Here is a 16,050-nt window from a genome sequence, read left to right as displayed (position 1 = left end):
AATTTCCACTTTTTAGCATACTCCAATGCGAAGGAATATTTATATTGCAAACAATCCTCATTGGTACTTTTGTATTATACAGAACACAGCCAAGAAGTAAAGCTAGGTCAAGTCACAAGATAACCTCTTTTCTTGGCGCCTACGACTCTATTAGTTTCAACTTTTTAGCATACTCCAATGCTAAAGAATATTTTATATCGTCCACACTCCTCAGTTGGCAATTGTGTATTATAGAAAACACAACCAAGAAGTATAGCTAAGTCAAGTCGCAAGATCTTCTTGTCACCACTAATCGTTTCCACAGACTGATACTAATGACGTTATTCTAGTCATATTCTAAAAGTTATGTCACGTTGCCCTAAACTTACCAACCTCTCAGACTTACCTTAATTGATAAACAATTTTAATTCCTGTATAACTTTATTTCATACGATCCAACTAAATAATAAAAATTTTATTGTCTTCTGTCTCATCCTATTATTCAAATCATCAATTAATATCATTCACACCAGAATTATGCAAACGGGATACCTTTATGCAAATGAGTTAAATTTTTGATATCTGTAACAAGTACTAATTATGAATAAATTATGTACCGTCAGTAGTTAGTATATCCAATTCACCGTATATGGTGTCCCGTCAGAATCTATTGAGACAGAAACATGTCTGGTTGGCCCAGAAATTGGTGTAGCTGGCCCCAGAAAGTGGTCTGACAGGTCTTGTAAGTTCTGTGGTACTAGATGTCTTGTTCTGGTCCCTTCTCTTCCAGTACCTCCTCCAGTGGTACAAGATAGGACACTACTATTTAGGTGTACCTGGTTTTTTATTCGAATTAGGATTCTGACTGTTTCTTACCAACTACCATTTATTGAGATGAGATGGTTGAATTTCACCATAATAAGTTTTGAGATTACTTTTTGCAATAAACTATGGCGTTTTATTAATTTTGACTTTGTAGTTTTTTAGTTTACCAGTTCTATGATCTTTGAATAGGTTAAGATATGTGTGATCTAATAAATTGTGGTGTATGTAGTGTTTAATCTGATAATGATGTGATAAATTGATGTGATGTGACAAACTGTGGTTTTAAGTAGCTTTATAAATCGTATGATGCAAATATATTGTTTGTTCTTATAGTAATCGTATGCTGACTTTCTCTTGTCGAGTTTAGTTTATTGATCTGAAGGGGGTTGAATTTAGCTATGATGAGTTTTCAGATTACTTTCTTCCATAAGTTATTATGGCCTTCAATTTTTATTTGAGTGAGTTTGTTGTCCCCATCATTTTGAAAATACAAAAAAATATCCGTGTTGGATACTCCTGAGAATTTAACAATTTTGTGTTAATAGTAGTATGTCGACTTTTTACAGTTTCAAGACGGCAAGATAATATAATATAAAATTACAGAAAATAAAAACAATTTGAAAAAAAATCTTGAAAGAAAATACAAAAACCAAATTATCACATTAATTCATTAAAACAAGACGTGGAAAAGGGGGAGGTTTGCTATAAAAATTCAAAAGAAAGGAGTACTGTTAAATAACAAAAAACAGATGAAATGGAAAGGCCTTTCTTGAATAGATTTTATGTGTAAACCCTTAAATTTATTTAAAATATGGAAGTTTTGACACGAAAATATTTTTGAATTTAAATTCAAAGACAGCTGAAGGTGAAAAAAAATGAAGGTGAATGACCTTACTTGAAGAAATATGACATTGAAATCCTGAATCTTCTACTAAAATTCGAAGTCTTCGACATAAAAGGGGTTTTGCTGTTGAAGTTCGAAAAATAAGAATTATAAATTGTTAACAAGACAAATTAATGATTAAGTAGAAAGACCTTACTCGAAGAAATGTGACATTTAATTACTAAAAATATCTAGAAATGAGGGGGGGGGTATGAGAATGTTTTCCTCATATTGAAATTTGAATTAGATAATTTCGGAGACCACACTGCCTTTCCATGACGATAAATGAAAGTTCAGATAGCGATAAAATCCTTTTAATAGACAGTGATAAATTTAAAAAACAGTGACAAATTTCACAAAAATACTAGATATTTCGTTCATATGTGCAGAGACCGTCATCAGTTGTAAAACTGAAGTAAATCAGTAGAGTTTTACTACTGATGAGGGTCACTGCATATGTGACCGAAATATATAGCATTTTAGTGAAATTTATCACTGTTTTTGAAATTTATCACTGTCTATTAAAAGGGTTTTATCCCTGTTTGAACTTTTATTTATTGAAACTTGGAAAATATGAATTGTGATATTCAAATCCTAAAATTCTTAAAAAGTCAAAAATTTTTGACATAAAAAAGTTTTTTTTGCTATTGAAATTCGAAAAAAACTCAGTTATAACTATTTCTCTACCTCTAAAGTAAACTAATAATTTCAGTACAGAACCATTAGATGTAAGGGTCTACCAAAACACATTTATTTGGACACTGGGATTTAAGAGCAAGAAGTGGGTTGAGAGAATGTGGGAGAAGATTGTCAATGAGTCTTTTACTTTTCCGGTCAATAGAGACGTGGTAGACAAAGCAACAGCAAAGAGACAGTAAATAAAGAGCTTATAATTAAGCATATTGAGTCCTTCAGACCATGCCAGCCACATTATCGTCGAAAATACAGTCCAAATGTGAAATATTTACCAAAAGAATTCACTGTTTAGTTCATGCTCGATGTTAGTAGTATACCAAAAATCAAGGAGTGACACTACATTAGCCGTCTAGTAGTCTTCAATGAGACTTTTTCTCCTTTAAAATCAGGAAAGAGTGCACCCGAGATCGCATATTGCATGATTTGGCATGAAGCCATATACAGCAAAACTGCTGATGATGTGGCCTCAGCTATATCCTTGAGCGCATTATACTGTAATCCAAGAAGCGAAAGAATTTTGTGTGGTGTGACTATTTCTCGGCCCGAAACAAAATTGCATTCTGTTTAGTGCACTTGTTTGCATCGTGAATCAGAGTTGGAGACCCAACACCATCAGTTTGAAGTACCTTACTAAGGGTCACAGACAAATGACGGCAGACGCTATCCATGGCTGCATCGGAAAGAAGATAAGAAATAAGGCTGCTGTCGAGGATTTGAAGGATCTAGTAATCCTGATGCAAAATTACAGGAGAAACACTCATGTAAAGGTTCTGGTCAAAACATATTTTTTCATTTGGAAAAATGATAAGTCAACTAAAAGGGCTGCGAAAAGGATTAGGTCGTGCTTAAGAGGATTTTGCAGGCTATTTTTCAAAGGTGTCAGAAACACCTACTCTACAGCTACGATTTCAACGACATTTTACAACGTTTTGATTTCCTGAAACAGAAACCGAAGCGCATGAAAGATTTGCCAAAGAACGTCAAGGGTCCAAGAGGGATTTCCAAAGAAAAAAAGGAATTCAAAGACTATTCCCACACTTTTCTGATTAGAAGAAAAAGCAATTTTGGCTTGACTTGCCAGTAAATAAAGGGTCATCTGATCTAACCACGTGTTTTGAAGGATGCCAAAGTAATGATGTTTAAACAACAGCCAAAAAAAGCTACTTTATTATTCATTTCTTCTTGTAGATTCAAATAAAAGTGGCCTAAATAGAATTCTGCACTAATTACAACAACTTTTTTCGTTGTGGAATACAACAAAGTGTAAAATTGTTTCGTCATTATTTAAATATCATCACTTTTGTGCGACTTGCGCAGGTAAATCTTTCAGTGTTCCAAAGAGATTTTGTAGTTATTTTGTCTCTTATATTTTACTTTTGTATCATTCGAAGTTCTTTCAAGAATTTGTGCCAATGATTGAGTTCCTTATTTTTTCTTTTGTATTATCTGAGTAAAGCATTTATACTATTTGGAATTCGTGAGTACAAAGTGAGAAAGAAGTGACTATGAATAGGTAGAGTCAGTAGAGGTTGAGTTTTAAAGTACTTTGATGAAACGATGGTCTTAGAAAATTGGATACCAAAAGGAGGTTCATATACGCCCAGTCCAACAGAAGGAACAAAAATATCCACATTCCGGCCGGTTATTGCAATAGATTTTGGAATGAACCAAGGGAAAGAAAAAGAGAAGCTAGTGCAAAAAAAAAGGGCTGGATCAAGTCTCTTGCACTTCAACTGAACGGGGGTCAAAGGTAAATTAAATATCAAAATGAGTTTCGGGGGTGGCTCTACTGACAGTGCGAACAAAATGTACAGATTCCTTCAGGTCTTGTTGCCATTTAAAATGACAGAAGAGGATTATCTTATGGACTTAAAACAGGAAGATCTGGCGTTTGTCTCCTTTTTTGTCAAGGAAAAGGAGACATATGCCGTTAAATCGAATAACTTTGAATTCACTCAAAAATTTTAAATTTAATTTAGACCAGTGAAAAGAGCATAAAAATTTGGTTTAGAAGATGTTCCTTATATCTTCACTAGTGCCATCCTTCAGACGGCCCCAGCCAAGAAACTTTTTTTCTGTTTTTATGCCTCTCCTGAAAAGTTACAAAAATGGCATATGTCTCACTTTTAATTATCACAGCCGAAGTATTAAAGGATTAGGTTGGTTTTGCAGGCTGGAAATTAAGCACACAAATTGTTTTCTGTAGTTTGATTTACGGTGTTGGAATTACTTAGAATGGCATTTTCGTTTTGTATTGCCATGGCCAAAGGGCTTTTAAAGTAATAAAAAATATTATTATTATCGTCGTAACTGTTGTCCTTATTATACTTTTATATTGAACACCTTGATTTTAACGTGTCATACTTTGGTTTCGAATGTTAAATTGTCTTTAAAAGGAAGACAAATTAAACTAGGATGCGAAAAACCTATGAAAATGCAGAGAAAATTAACCTACTCAAATTAATCTGCGATGCGAAGCACCTATGAAAACAGAAATAATTATAAAGAAAACATTGACATATCAGCCCATGATTCATGAAATGAAACAAAACATCCAAATATGGTAGTGACAACTCATTTACTAACATGTAAAATACCAATATTTTAAATTATTGCTAATATAATTATTTGATTTTATCTAGTTTGTCCTTCATGACAAACGGTGTAAGGATGAAAATAAATCAAAAACAGTAATAATGACGTAGTTTTTTGAAGGCAGTGTCAAAAGTTTTAGATTCTCTTTTGATGCACACGAGGAAAATACTGCATTCAATAGGAATAAAGGTTAAGTAAAACAAATTAAATGTATAAATTAGCCTCAAGGACGCAGTTTTGCTAAGTAAAAATTTTACACTTGAGGAGCCTTGACCTTTTGTCAAAATATTGTATGCAGAAATTCACATTAACTAACAAAGTCTTTGTAATTTCTTCTTTTTAGTTTCTTATGAAAGAGATCGAATGGTGTATCAATGGAGCAATGACGAAGCTACATTACGCAAAACTCCGAGTCTTTCATCTTTAAATGCATATTTAATAGAAAATTCAACAACTTTATGCCCCGATAGGTTCCGATGGCGAGGTAAGTTTGCTTTACATTTGTAGATGTTTTTTATGCATTCAACATTTCATTGCATGATATATAGCATGTAAAAAACAAATAATGGGAAGCTACACCATGTTTCGCTAGAAAGCTAAAAATAAAAAAAAAACTCCAAATAAGCTTCTAAAGTTCTTGAGACTTTAGTCAGACATCATTGCCTACTGTTAAAAGAAAAATTTACTTCGATTATCAAAAAATGATGTTCTGATTTAGCGATATTCCTTTTTTTCGATACCTGCTACTTGAAGTGCCAAGAACCGTAAAAGTGAAATTCAATTGTTTGATTTAGTTAATTGGAAGCTTACACAATCCTATAATAATAAAAGCAATGTAATTTGTGTTGGAAGACTCGAGGGCAATATACAAAAGCCATAATTACATACATATATTTACAAAGGCTTTAAACTCGAAACATAACACTATGTACTTCTAATTACGTCGTTTGCGCCTCGCCTCCTCGCCATCAACAATTTTCCACCATAACAAGCGTTTGTGAAGTCGCTTATTTAAGAATGCCAAAAAGTAGCTATTTAAAATTTTCCTCCAGCCCATTGACCCTAATTTAAGATATCTCGCGACACCTCAAAAGAGAATTACCTAAGCCATCCTCCTCTGCATAGCAGAGTGGAAAATTTGTCTTCTGTCATACTTCTCTTAAAGTTCCAACTGTTACTTCCCCCCCCCACTAACAGACAGTTTGCTCTCTTCTGGATCAATATCTTTGTAAATTTAACCTGAAAATACAGATTAAGCTGTGCTTCTACTCCATGTCCAGGTTCAACTTGCCTATATAATGCTAAACTCTTTGATAGACCTAGTTCACGCCGCCATTTTTAATCATTCCCAAGAGAACTGCGATTTCTTCTTTTAGACCCATACCATCATTCCACAAACACAAAAGACATACCCCCTGAAACAGCTTTATCAGTGCGCAATACTCATAGCGTCTGGCTCCTGATGCTTAGTAATTCTTCATATGCTTCCCGAGCTAATCTATTTTGCTGTAGCTTTATTACTTTAAGTCAATAAATCAAAAAAATTTTTGCACAAAATAAGTTTTTCAAAAAAATGTAAAGAACTCCATTAAACCATAAATGAAACAAAATAGAATCAAGTAATCTACCAAGCATACAACCACCACAAATTATTATCAATAAATAAATGAAACCCAAAACAAACAGAAATTAAAATAAGTCAAACTCAAAACGAGCAGAAATTAATCTGAATAGGGTTCTAAACTCTATGCTTTCTAAAAGCCAGAATGTAATTTGTACTTTACTGAAAAAAAATCAAATGAATTTACTGACAAAATGTACATTGTCAGTTTAATATACATATGCCGATATTTATTCCTTAAAATATTAATTAATTTTTGATTTCTTAAAGTTATGAAAGTGAAAACATTTAAAAGAATTTTTCAGTAAAGTACAAATTATATTCTGGCTTTTAGAAAGCATAGGGTTTAAAACCCTACTCAGATTAATTTCTGCTCGTTTTGAGTTTGACTTATTTTAATTTCTGTTTGTTTTTGGTTTCATTTATTTATTGATACTGATTTGTGGTGGTTGTATGCTTGGTAGATTATTTGAATCTATTTTTGTTTATTTTTGGTTTAATGGAGTTTTTCACTTTTTTTGAAAAACTTATTTTGTGCAAAATGTTTTTTTGATTAATTTCTTTTCGTTTTATACTGACATAGTGTTTTTCAGGGAGAACGACTTAGCCTCTTCTGCATTTAAACAACCATCCTTTCCATAAGAACTTTTAACACCCCCTGGGCATAACTTACAACCCTTGCCCCTAATATCTGGGGTTTGTTTCAACCCCAAAAGCCTTGTTTTGTCACATTTAGACTGTTTTGAATAGAATGGTTATTTGAAAATTTCTACTAGACGCATTTCGGGACAATATGAGGTGTGCGTAAGGGGGAGAGGGTAGCTGCCCTCTGATCACGTAGACTCTTAAAAAGAGCACTAGAGTGTCTGATTACCAATCCATTAAAAAGAGCACTAGAGCGTCTGATCACCAATCCAATGAGTCCCCTTTGAAGTTTATATGACCGCACTTTCTATAAAACCCCTATATGTCCACAGGGCATAACTTACAACCCTTGCCCTGAGGGATGGGATATTTGTTGCCCTCAAAGACATAATTTCCAGACCTTTCTGATAGGTTGAAAAAAATGGATATATCAACATTTTGATTGGAAGTGTTTGGGGAAATGTTAGGCGTGGAGGGAGACATTTGCACTCTGATCACTTTCGACAGATAAAAAAGGCACTAGTCCTCAATTTCCAATCAAATGAGACTCTTTTGAAGCACAACTTACGATCCTTGTACTGAGGGCTATGAGGGGAGGGTTGTCATCCTTAAAGACATAATTTCCAGACCCTTCAACTACGTTGAACAAAATTGTCATATCAAATTTTGATCGGAAATGTTTGGGGAAATGATGGGCGTGGGGGGGGATTCTCCCTTTGATTGCTTTCGACTATTAAAAAGGGCAATAGTCCTCACTATTTCCAAACGAAAGAGTCCTTTTTGAAGTTTTTACGACAATACTTTCTATAGCCAATTATATGCCCCAGGACATAACTTACAACCTTAGCCCTTGGGGCTGTGGGGGGTTGTCAAACTCAAAAAAATAATTTCCAGACCCTTCAACTACGTTCAACAAAATATATAAAAATCAAAATATATAAATGTTATATCAAAATGTTGATCGGAAGTGTTTGGGGAAATGATGGGTATTGGGGGGGGGGTATTCGCCATCCGATCGCTTTTGACTATAAATAAGGGCACTAGCCCTCTCAATTCTCAATTGAATGATTTCCGGAATTTTCAACTACGTAGAAAAAAATGGCTGTCTAAAAATTTTGATTTGATGTGTTTGGGGAAATAGTGGGCGTGAGAGGGTGGCTAGTTTTCCTCCAATCAGTTTCGACTAGCCTATTAAAAAGGGCACTAGCCCTTTCCATTTTTCAATTGAATGAGTCTTTTTTGAAGTTTCTGCGACAACATTTTCTATAAGAAAAAAAAAAAAAAAAAAAAAAAAACTTATATGCCCCTTGGAATACCTTACAACCGTTATATTGAAGGCTGTTATGGGGGGAGGGGGTTGTCATCCTCAAGAACCTAATTTCAAAATTTTTCATCTACCTGGAACAAAATGGCTATCACAAAATTTTTATAGAATGTGTTTGGGAAAATGGTGGGCGAGGGAAGGGTGTTTGTTGCTCTCCGATCACTTTCGACTATTAAAGAGGGCACTAGCCCTTTCAATTTCTAATCAAAGGAGTCCTTTTTGAAATCTCTACGATAACACGTTCTATAAAAACCTTATATGCCTCCAGGGCATAACTTAAAACCCTTGCCCTGAGAGCTGTGGGGGTTATCATCCTAAAAGATCTAATTTAAAGAACTTTCAACTACGTTGAACAAAATGAATGCCTCAAAATTTTGATTGCATTTGTTTTGGGAATGGTGGGCGTGAAAGGGAGGTTACTTGCCCTGTAATTACTTTCAACTATTGAAAAGGCCACTAACTCTTTAAACTTCCAATCAAATTAGCCCTTTTTGAAGTTCTAGGGCAATGTTTTCTATATAAAACCTTAAAAGCCCCCAGCGCATAACCTACAACCCTTGCCCTGAGGGTTGTAGGGGGAGTTTCATCCTCAAAGAAATCATTTCCAGAATTTTCAACTACGTTGAACAAAATATCTACCTCCAAATTTTGATTGGATGTGTTTGGGGAAATAGTTGGTGCGAGAGGGTGGTTAGTTGCTCTCCAATGACTTTCGACTATTAAAAAGGGCACTTGCCCTTTCAATTTCTTATCGAATGAGCCCTTTTTGAAGTTTCTACGAAAACACTTTCTATAAAAAACCTTATATACCCCCAGGGCATACCTTACAACCCTCACCCTGAGAAGCTTTGGGTGGTTGTCATCCTCAAAGACCTAATTTCCAAAACTTTCAACTATGTTGAACAAAATGGCTATCTAAAAATTTTAATTGTGGCTATTGAGATAACTATTTTTGTTAGAAACTTCAAAAAAGACTCATTGGATTTGAAATTGAAAGGGCTTGAGCCCTTTTTAGTTGTCGAAAGGGATTGAGGGGCAGCAAAACCCCTTCCATGCCCACCATTTCAGAGGCAACGCTGTAGCGGTGCCTGTAGCGTTTGCCGTGAGGCCATACGGCTCCAATGTTTTATTATTTATTTATTATTTATTTGTTTTTGTCCCAGAGGCACATCATACGGAAGGGGTCGTCGTAGAAACTTCAAACGGGGCTCATTCGATTGGAAATCAAGAGTTCCAGTGCCCTTTTTAATAGTCTAAAATGATTGGAGGACAACTAGCCCCCTCCCCAACGCCCATCATTCCCCCAAACACTCAAAATTTTGAGATAGCCATTTTGTTCAGGGTAGTTGATTTCCAGATAGAAAATATGTTTTTGAGAAGGACACTCCCCCACAACCCTCAAGGCAAGGGTTTTAAGTTATGCCCTGGGGGCTTATAAGGTTTTTATAGAAGGCGTTGTCATAGAAACTTCAAAAAAGTCTCATTCGATTAGAAATTCAAAGGGCTAGTGCCCTTTTTGATAGTCGAAAATGATTGGAGGGCAACTAGCCCCCTCCCCCCTAAGCCCATCATTCCCCCAAACACATCCAATCAAAATTTTGAGATAGCCATTTTGTTCAGTGTAGTTGATTTACAGATAGAAAATAAGTTTTGAGGAGGACACTCCCCCACAACCCTTAGGGCAATGGTTTTAAGTAATGCCCTGGGGTCATATAAGGTTTTTATAGAAGGCGTTGTCGTAGAAACTTCAAAAAAGGCTCATTCGATTGGAAATTCAAAGGGATAGTGCCCTTTTTATTAGTCGAAAATGATTCGAGGGCAACTAGCCCCCTCCCACGCCCATCACTCCCCCAAACATATCCAATCAAAATTTTGAGATAGCCGTTTTGTTCAGCGTAGTTGATTTTCAGATAGAAAATATGTTTTTGAGGAGGATAATCCTCAACCCTCAAGGCAAGGGTTTTAAGTTATGCCCTGGGGGCATATATGGTTTTTATAGAAGGCGTTGTCGTAGAAACTTCAAAAAAGGCTCATTCGATTAGAAATTCAAAGGGCTAGTGCCCTTTTTGATAGTCGAAAGTGATTCGAGGGCAACTAGCCCCCTCTCCCCTAAGCCCATCATTCCCCCAAACACATCCAATCAAATTTTGAGATGGCCATTTTGTTCAGTGTAGTTGATTTACAGATAGAAAATATATTTTTGAGGAGGACACTCCTCAACCCTCAAGGCAAGGGTTTTAAGTTATACCCTGGGGTATATAAGGTTTTTATATAAGGTGGTGTCGTAGAAACTTCAAAAAAGGCTCATTCAATTGGAAATTCAAAGGGCTAGTGCCCTTTTTAATAGTCGAAAGTAATTTGTGGGCAACTAACCCCCCTCTGACGCCCACCTTTTCCCCAAGCACATCAAATCAAAATTTTGAGACAGCCATTTTATTAAACGTAGTTTTAAGTTCTGAAAATTAGGTCTTTGAGGATGACAAGAATCCCACAGCCCTCAGGGCAAGGGTTGTAATTTAAGGATTCTCTGAATCCTTCATATTATTTCTTATAGAAGGGATGCTCGTAAAAACTTTAGAGAGGGCTCATTTGATTGGAAACTGAAAGTTCTTGTTCACTTTTTAAGAGTCAAAAGAGATTGGAGGGCAACTAGGCCCCCCCCCTTCTCCACACCCTTAACGCATCAGATAAAAATTTTATTTTCTAGGCATGTAATTAAGCTGTCTATAGCAAAGGTCATAAGGCTTCAATGTTTTATTATTATTAATTAAAAAAAAACCTTACATAAAAATAAGTTTTCTAAGAAGAGTAAAGAGCCATATTGAACTCAGGACCAACAGAAATTAATTCCTATTATAGTTAAAACTCAAGAGGACCAGAAATTACTGTTAAAGAATAAACAAAACCCCGAACGAACATAAATTAAAATTAACTATCTTACAAACATAAAGATAACCGGTGCGAACATAAATAAATGAATAAATCTTATATAGCTTCAACATTTTTTATTACTTTCCCCCCAGAGCTGCTTTATATGCAAGAGTTAAAAATACCATTTTGTTAAAAATAGTTGAAAGTTTAAGTAACAAAACTCTGGGGTCGACAAAAGCTCCCAGGGCCCAGGGGCAGGAAGTAATTCTCGCATAAACGTCAGAGAGGGCTCATTTGATTGGAAATTGGAAGTTCTAGTCCAGCTCTTAACAGTAAAAATTGATCGAAGGGCAAATAACCCCCCCACGCTTTTTTTCCCCACCCCATCCTTTGAACTTATTCTGTTTATACCTGAAGGCCCAATGAGAGTTAGAATGTTTTGGTATTAACACACACCTATTAGGTATCTGCTCTCCTCCCTAGCAAGGAAAGTGTAAGGCAGTGGCGTATAAACTTCAGAGAGTGCAAAGCAGTGGTGGATCCAGGCGATGGGGGCACCCCCCTCCCTAAAGTAGTCTAAAGTAATGTAATTTACTTAATTAACACAAGATTGCGTTAATTAGACTTGCTATTTTTTCAATCCATTCATTGTTGTCAATCGCTGTCCATAACTTATGCAAGCTGTCAACTGTTCATATATAAGGTTTTTATCAAAGAGGTAATCGTATAGACTTTGAAAAAAGCCTCATTCGATTTCAATTGAAAGTTCTAGATCCGTTTTTTAAAGTCAAGAATAATCGGACAGTAAGCACCCCCCCCCCCATGCCATAAAAAATTGAAACTTTTTGCAGTCAAAAACGAACAAACATTAATGGAAAAAACTTTCCGAAAAATAAGTTTTTCAAAGAAAAGTAAAGGCCATTTTAAACTTAAGCTCAGTAGATACAAATAACTGTTAAAATTCAAACTCTAAACGACCAGAAATTACTATTAAAGAATAAATGAAACCCAAAACGAACAGAAATTAAATAAACAATCATAACAAACAATATACAACAAGTAATAATATAAATGAATAAATAGAGCTTAAAGCGAGTAATGCTTAGATTGAATATGAGAATCAAGCTTAAAACAAAAAAAATAGTTGGCTATTAAAGTATAAATGAAACTTAAAACGAACAGAAATTAAATAAACAATCAATGCGAACAAACATACAATAACTATTAATGTAAATGAATAAATAAATCTTAAAACAAGTGAAACTTAAATTGAATGTGCAAATCAAGTTTGAATCGAATAAAAATAACTACAAACAAGAGTTTGGGTATCGCCTCACTGCAGAAGCCTAAAACCTGCTGCGTCATTGGCGCTTTACTGAAAACGAATTATATTACAAATGTTTTCTTTTGTACTTAATATTGTAGATAAATATTAAAATTAAAGTAAAATATTGAACTGATGAGCTTTCAGCAATTAATATCATTATACATAAAATATTCAGTTTAATTTATTACTTCTTTCCAAGATTGGTCAAGACAAATATAATTTCACTACAAACAAAATTTGGATACTGCCCCCTTCTTTAACTGTAAAAACCTAAAGCCTTCTGCGTCATTGGCGCTTCAGTGAAAACGAATTACTCGTATATTACAAATTTATTCTTTTCCAATTCTTACAGCATTGAAAATGAAAATAAAAATTATAGTGAAAAAAAATCTTGAACTGATGGATCTTTCAACAATTAATATCATTATGTATCTAATATTCAATTTGACTTTGTTTATATTTTCCGAGACTGTTCAAGACTCATATAGTTTTCCACTTCATATAGAATCATTCCATATGAAGCACTTCACATTCCATATAAAGTGCACTTCATATGGAAGGGGTCGTCGTAGAAACATCAAAGGGGGCTCATTCGATCGAGAGTTCTAGTACCCTTTTTAATAGTCGAATGTGATTGGAGGGCAACTACCCCCCCCCCCCCATCATTCCCTCAAACACATCCAATCAAAATTTTGAGACAGCCATTTTGTTCGGCGTAGTTGATTTCCAGATAGAAAATATATTTTTGAGGAGAACACTCCCCCACAAGCCTCAGGGCAAGGGTTTTAAGCTATGCCTTGGGGGCATATAAGGTTTTTATAGAAGGTTTTGTCTTAGAAACTTCAAAAAAGGCTAATTCGATTGGAAATTCTAAGGGCTAGTATCCTTTTTAATAGTCAAAAGTGATTAGAGGGCAACTAGCCCCCCCCCCATGCCCATCATTCCCCAAAACACATCCAATCAAAATTCCAAGATAGCCATTTTGTTCAGCGTAGTTGATTTCCTGATATCAAATATGTTTTTGAGGAGAATACTCCCCCACAATCCTCAGGGCAAGGGTTTTAAGTTATGCCCAGGGGGCATATAAGGTTTGCATAGAAGGCGTTGTCGTAGAAACTTCAAAAAGGCGTATTCGATTGGAAATTCAAAGCGCTAGTGCCCTTTTTAATAGTCGAAAGTGATTGGAGGGCAACTAGCCGCCCCCCCCTTCCTCGCCCATCATTCCCCCAAACACGTCCAATCAAATTTTGAGATAGCCATTTTGTTCAGCACAGTTGATTTCCAGATAGAAAACATGTTTTGAGGAGGACACTCTCCCACAACCCTCAAGGCAAGGGTTTAAGTTACACCCTGGGGGCATATAAGGTTTTATATAAGGCGTTGTCGTAGAAACTTCAAAAAAGACTCATTCGATTGGAAATTCAAAGGGCTAGTGCCCTTTTTAATAGTCAAAAGTGATTTAAGGGCAACTAATCCCCTCTCACGCCCACCTGTTCCCCAAACACATCCAATCAAAATTTTGAGACATGCATTTTATTAAACGTACTTTTAAGCTCTGGAAATTACGTCTTTAAGGATGACAACTTCCTCACAGCCCTCAGGGCAAGGGTTGTAAGTTATGCCCTTGGGGCATATAAAGTTTTGTAAAGACAACGTTGTAGTAGAAACTTCAGAAAGGGCTAATTCGATTGGAAATTTAAATGGCTAGTTCCTGAGTTAATAGTCGAAAGTGATTCTTAGCCAACTGACACCCCTTCCACGCCCACCATTTCCCCGAACACATCCAATCAAAATTTTGATATAGCCATTTTGTTCAACGTTGTTGAAATTTCTGGAAATTATATGATTGAGCAGGACATTCCCCCCCCAGTCTTCAGGGGCCAGGGTTATAAGTTATTCGTATAAACTTCAGATAGGGCTCATTTGATTGGAAATTGAAAGTTCTAGTTCACTTTTTAAGCGTCAAAAGATATTGGAGGGTCCCCAGCTACCTCCAACCCCACCCCAATGCATCCAATAACAATTTTAAGATAGCTAAACTCCGGTGTCGACACAGCCCCCAAGGGCCCGGAGATAGGCGTTGGAGAATTTGATTGGAAATTAATAGCTGTAATTCACTTTTTAAGAGTCAAAAGTGATTGGAGGGCAGCTAGCCTCCCCCCACACTCCATTTATTTTTTTCACAGAGGCATTTCATATAGCAGGGGTTATCGTATAAACTTCAATGGGGTCTATTTCGATTGGAAATCAAGAGTTCTAGTGCCTTTTTTAAGAGTCGAAAAGGAACAGAGGGCAACTGCCCCCCAAAAGCCCTTTTTCCCCAAATAAATCTGATAAAATTTTGAGGTAGTCATTTTGTTAAAAATAGTTCAAAGATCAGATAAGAAAAACTCCTGTGTCAGTAGAGTAGTACATTCCATTTCTATGGCACTATGTTCCTTCTCATGCTATTTGGGTACATTATGTTTCTTCCAATGCTATTTGCCTGCAGCTCTACACCTTTTCAAACAGAGTGAGTAGAACCTGTCAAAGATTTTGATAACCTTTAGCTTAAAGGAATCTCAATGGGCTTGATTAAGAATGCGTCGTGTTTAGTATTGATTGGCATATGGTGTTAAATCATTTTGCTTAAAAGCTAACTCTAATTGAAAAAAAGGGTATAGCAGTTGCGAATTGAACTGTATGAACGATATTAATTGAATAATAGGGATGTGAATGATTCTAATTAGTGATCGGATCGTATGAAGGTGGAGAAAAGGGTTAAACTGATTAGCAGTTAAGGTAACCCCTCGGGGTTGTTAACTCATAGCTTATTTATAATAAATTTGGAATACCATCTATCAATGAAAATGGATAGCAAGGATAAAATGGTCTTGTGACTTGACCTAGCTTTACTTCTTCGATGTGTTCTGTATAATACACAAGTGGCGTTTGAACAGTGTTGTCAATTTAAAATAGAGTCTAACGTTATAGTATACTAAAAAGTTGATACTAAGAGAGATGTAGATGGCAAGAAAAGAATTTTAATAAAGAAATTCAGAACAATCCAAAGAAATCCTTACAAATCAAGTAGTGAGGTGTATATGAGTACGAACCGTCAAAGATCATAAGCCCCAATGACTGTAACCACCAGGGACCTCAACCCCCAAAGGTCCCCTATTCCCAAACTCCAAAGGACCCCTCCCTCAACTTTTTGCTCCTCCTTTTTTTGAATTTTTTTTAGTTTTTTATTATTTTTTAACATGATATATTTTTTAAACATTTTTTTACATCTCTTAGAATGA

General features: G+C 35.5%; 1 protein-coding gene across 1 annotated transcript in view; it reads left to right on the top strand.

The window, feature by feature from the left end:
• Positions 1-16,050, top strand: part of LOC148948579 (glycine receptor subunit alpha-4-like) — a 231,573-nt gene that overhangs the window by 129,704 nt on the left and 85,819 nt on the right. Inside the window, exon 4 of the mRNA XM_089094970.1 lies at positions 5,322-5,462. Coding sequence (XP_088951096.1) covers positions 5,322-5,462 — 141 coding nt within the window. The remainder of the gene's footprint in view (positions 1-5,321; positions 5,463-16,050) is intronic.

Source organism: Artemia sp. Qi Xiang Cuo, chromosome 9, assembly GCF_049724085.1.
Source record: "Artemia sp. Qi Xiang Cuo chromosome 9, ASM4972408v1, whole genome shotgun sequence".
In the NCBI taxonomy this organism is placed as follows: Eukaryota; Metazoa; Arthropoda; class Branchiopoda; order Anostraca; family Artemiidae; genus Artemia; species Artemia sp. Qi Xiang Cuo.
This window is presented reverse-complemented; position numbering and strand designations above follow the sequence as displayed.